General features: G+C 48.5%; 1 protein-coding gene across 1 annotated transcript; it reads right to left on the reverse strand.

Annotated features, from left to right (window-relative positions):
* Nucleotides 1-537: 537 nt before the first annotated feature.
* Nucleotides 538-2,160, reverse strand: LOC110023724 (cysteine desulfurase, mitochondrial-like; the record flags this gene model as incomplete). The annotated part of the gene is made up of 2 exons (XM_020723270.1): nucleotides 1,975-2,160; nucleotides 538-1,883 (listed from the first exon to the last, which is right to left on the reverse strand). A coding segment is annotated over exon 2 (1,320 nt), but the record flags the coding sequence as incomplete, so codon positions are not given.
* Between the last annotated feature and the right edge of the window lie 518 nt (nucleotides 2,161-2,678).

The following is a 2,678-nucleotide window of genomic DNA, read 5'->3' on the forward strand; positions in this document are numbered from 1 at the left end:
AAAAAAGAGTTTGCAGAAAAATATCCAGCGCAGGAAAGAGCAATCGTCGGGATAAATTTTGGCTGACATTTCCACTGCATAAAAATGGCATGCTTCTACAGAATTAAATTTTGCAAGAAATTCCCAAAGTATGAAGCAAAATTTAATCAAATTGATGACCAAGCTGCCTATGATTCCAAAAGCTACCTATGATTCCTAAAAAGAACTAAGCAGGAATTGCAAAATTAAAAAATATATAGCGTTAAGTCATTTATTTTTAATGTCAATAATATCCAACTAGTAAATAGTGCCATTAATCACAGACAGCAAAAGGAAAACTAATTAAACAAGACAAAAACATATTTTGTATGCACATTCCAAGCATCTTATACATAGCCACTTTCACTATATTAAATCTGGAAGAAAGCGTACAGGGAGCAATGTCCTCGTTCAATATAGGTCAGTCCAATCGTCTCTTCATCATGCTCTTATACTCATCGTTCCCAATCTCTTCATGCTATATGGTCTCTCATACCGTAGTAACCACAGTAACACTCGCAGCTTCTCAACTTGACGAACCACCAACTCTACAGAGTGATCTATCTCTGCTTCGGTTGTAAACCTCCCAATGCCAAATCTTATTGAAGTGTGAGCCATATCCTCATCTACTCCAAGTGCTCTCAACACATAAGAAGGCTCAAGGCTAGCGCTGGTACAAGCACTCCCACTAGAAACTGCCACCTCTTTCAGTCCCATAAGCAGGCTTTCACCTTCAACATAAGCAAAAGAAAGGTTCAAATTTCCAGAATAACGATTCTCGATGCTACCATTCACCACCACTCCATCCAGCTTCTCCCTGATCCCTTTAAGTAGCCTCTCCTGCAACGCTGCAATCCTGCGGCCATCATACTCCATCTCCTTCATGGCAATCTCGCAGGCCTTCCCAAAACCAACTACAAGCGGCGTAGGCACAGTGCCGCTGCGGACGCCACGCTCCTGACCACCGCCATTCATCTGAGGTTCCACTCGGATTCTCGGACGCCGCCGGAGGTAAAGTGCACCAACACCCTTCGGACCATAAATTTTGTGCCCGCTTAGCGACATCAGGCCTATCCCCATCCTTTCAACGTCGATAGGGATCTTACCTAGAGCTTGAGCAGCATCGGTGTGGAAGGGGACGCCCTTCTCCTTACAGATCCTTCCGATCTCCTCAAGTGGTTGCACAACGCCGATCTCGTTATTGACTGCCATGACGGAGACGAGTCCAGTGTCAGGGCGGATTGCCGAGGCAAGCTGGTCAAGATTGATGAGGCCGTCAGGACGGACGGGGAGGTACGAAACTTCGAAGCCCTCCTGCTGTAGGTAGCGACAGGAGTCGAGGACGCACTTGTGCTCTGTCTGGGTGGTAACGATGTGTCGTTTCTTTTCTCTATAGAAGTGCATGACGCCTTTAACGGAGATGTTGTTGGACTCGGTGGCTCCGGATGTGAAAAAAATTTCCTTAGGGTTGGCGCCGACGAGAGCTGCGACCTGCGAGCGGGCGGATTCGACGGCCTCGTCTGATTCTGATTCCCAACCGTATAGGTGGGTGCGGGAATGAGGGTTTCCAAAGCTGGAAAGGTAGAAGGGGAGCATGGCGTCGACGACGCGGGGATCTACGGGGGTGGTGGCCTGCATATCGAGGTAGAGAGGGCGGCCGGAGATGCGAACTCCCTTCATGGAGATGATACCATCCTCCTCAGAGTCTGCAGAGTTGGTGAAAGGAGGGGAAAGTTCGACGGAGGCAAGTGAAGCAGCAAAAGACGATGAGAGAGGGCGATATGAGAGGATCAGGCGGCGGGAGAGGCCGGTTGCGGTGGCAAGGTGCTTGAGGAGCATGGCCGCTGAAGTAATCGGACTTGGGCCTGTTTGGTAGCAAGATTTGAGTAGGATTCACGCAGGATTTGACCTAAATCCTGCAAAAAAAAAGATGAAACGTTCCAAAAAAGCTCAAACCGCGATTCGATTGGGCGAACCGAAAGAGTGAAGCAGCAAGGCCGGCGGTGAGGTCCGGGCCGAGAGGATGTCGCGCGGGGAGGGGCCGGCTTGGACGCGTGAGGAGTCGACTAGGGCATTTTGGCGAGGGAAGGGGGCGGTGGGCTCATTGGCGTCTGGTCGTCGCCGGCGGTAAAGCAACCCCGGTGCCGGTAAGAAGCGTTAGGCAAGGGGAGGGGGTATTGGGGGAGCGGGAGGGCAGCGACGACTTAAATATTATTTGTGCTCCACCCAATCACTTCATCCAATAATGTGACATCCAATAATGTGACGCCCTTGGTCACGGATCAGCTCCACCGAAGGTCTCACACAACTAGCAGGCAGTAGTCTGCTCTGATACCACTTGTCACCTCTCAAAAGAGTCTTTATGGGTGATGGGCAGCCCAGGACTTAAATACTGCTTTTCGGCTCTACACATAGCCGATGTGGGACTATTTGTCCGTGACGGGCTGCTTCGCAATTTAGGGAGGCGCTCTCTGCGAAAAAAAAATATTTTAGTAAATTCTTTGTGTTACCTTTTTCCCTTTTTTTTAAAATTAATTTTATAATTTTTAATATTTAAAAACCTCACTTTTCGCGTTGGTGGCTTGTGTGCGAAATTAGAGCTGGCTTGTGCATGAAATTATAGCAAAATGGATATCTGTTCAGGTAATTTTGACATTGTG

This window comes from Phalaenopsis equestris, unplaced genomic scaffold (assembly GCF_001263595.1).
Source record: "Phalaenopsis equestris unplaced genomic scaffold, ASM126359v1 Scaffold000228, whole genome shotgun sequence".
NCBI lineage: Eukaryota > Viridiplantae > Streptophyta > Magnoliopsida > Asparagales > Orchidaceae > Phalaenopsis > Phalaenopsis equestris.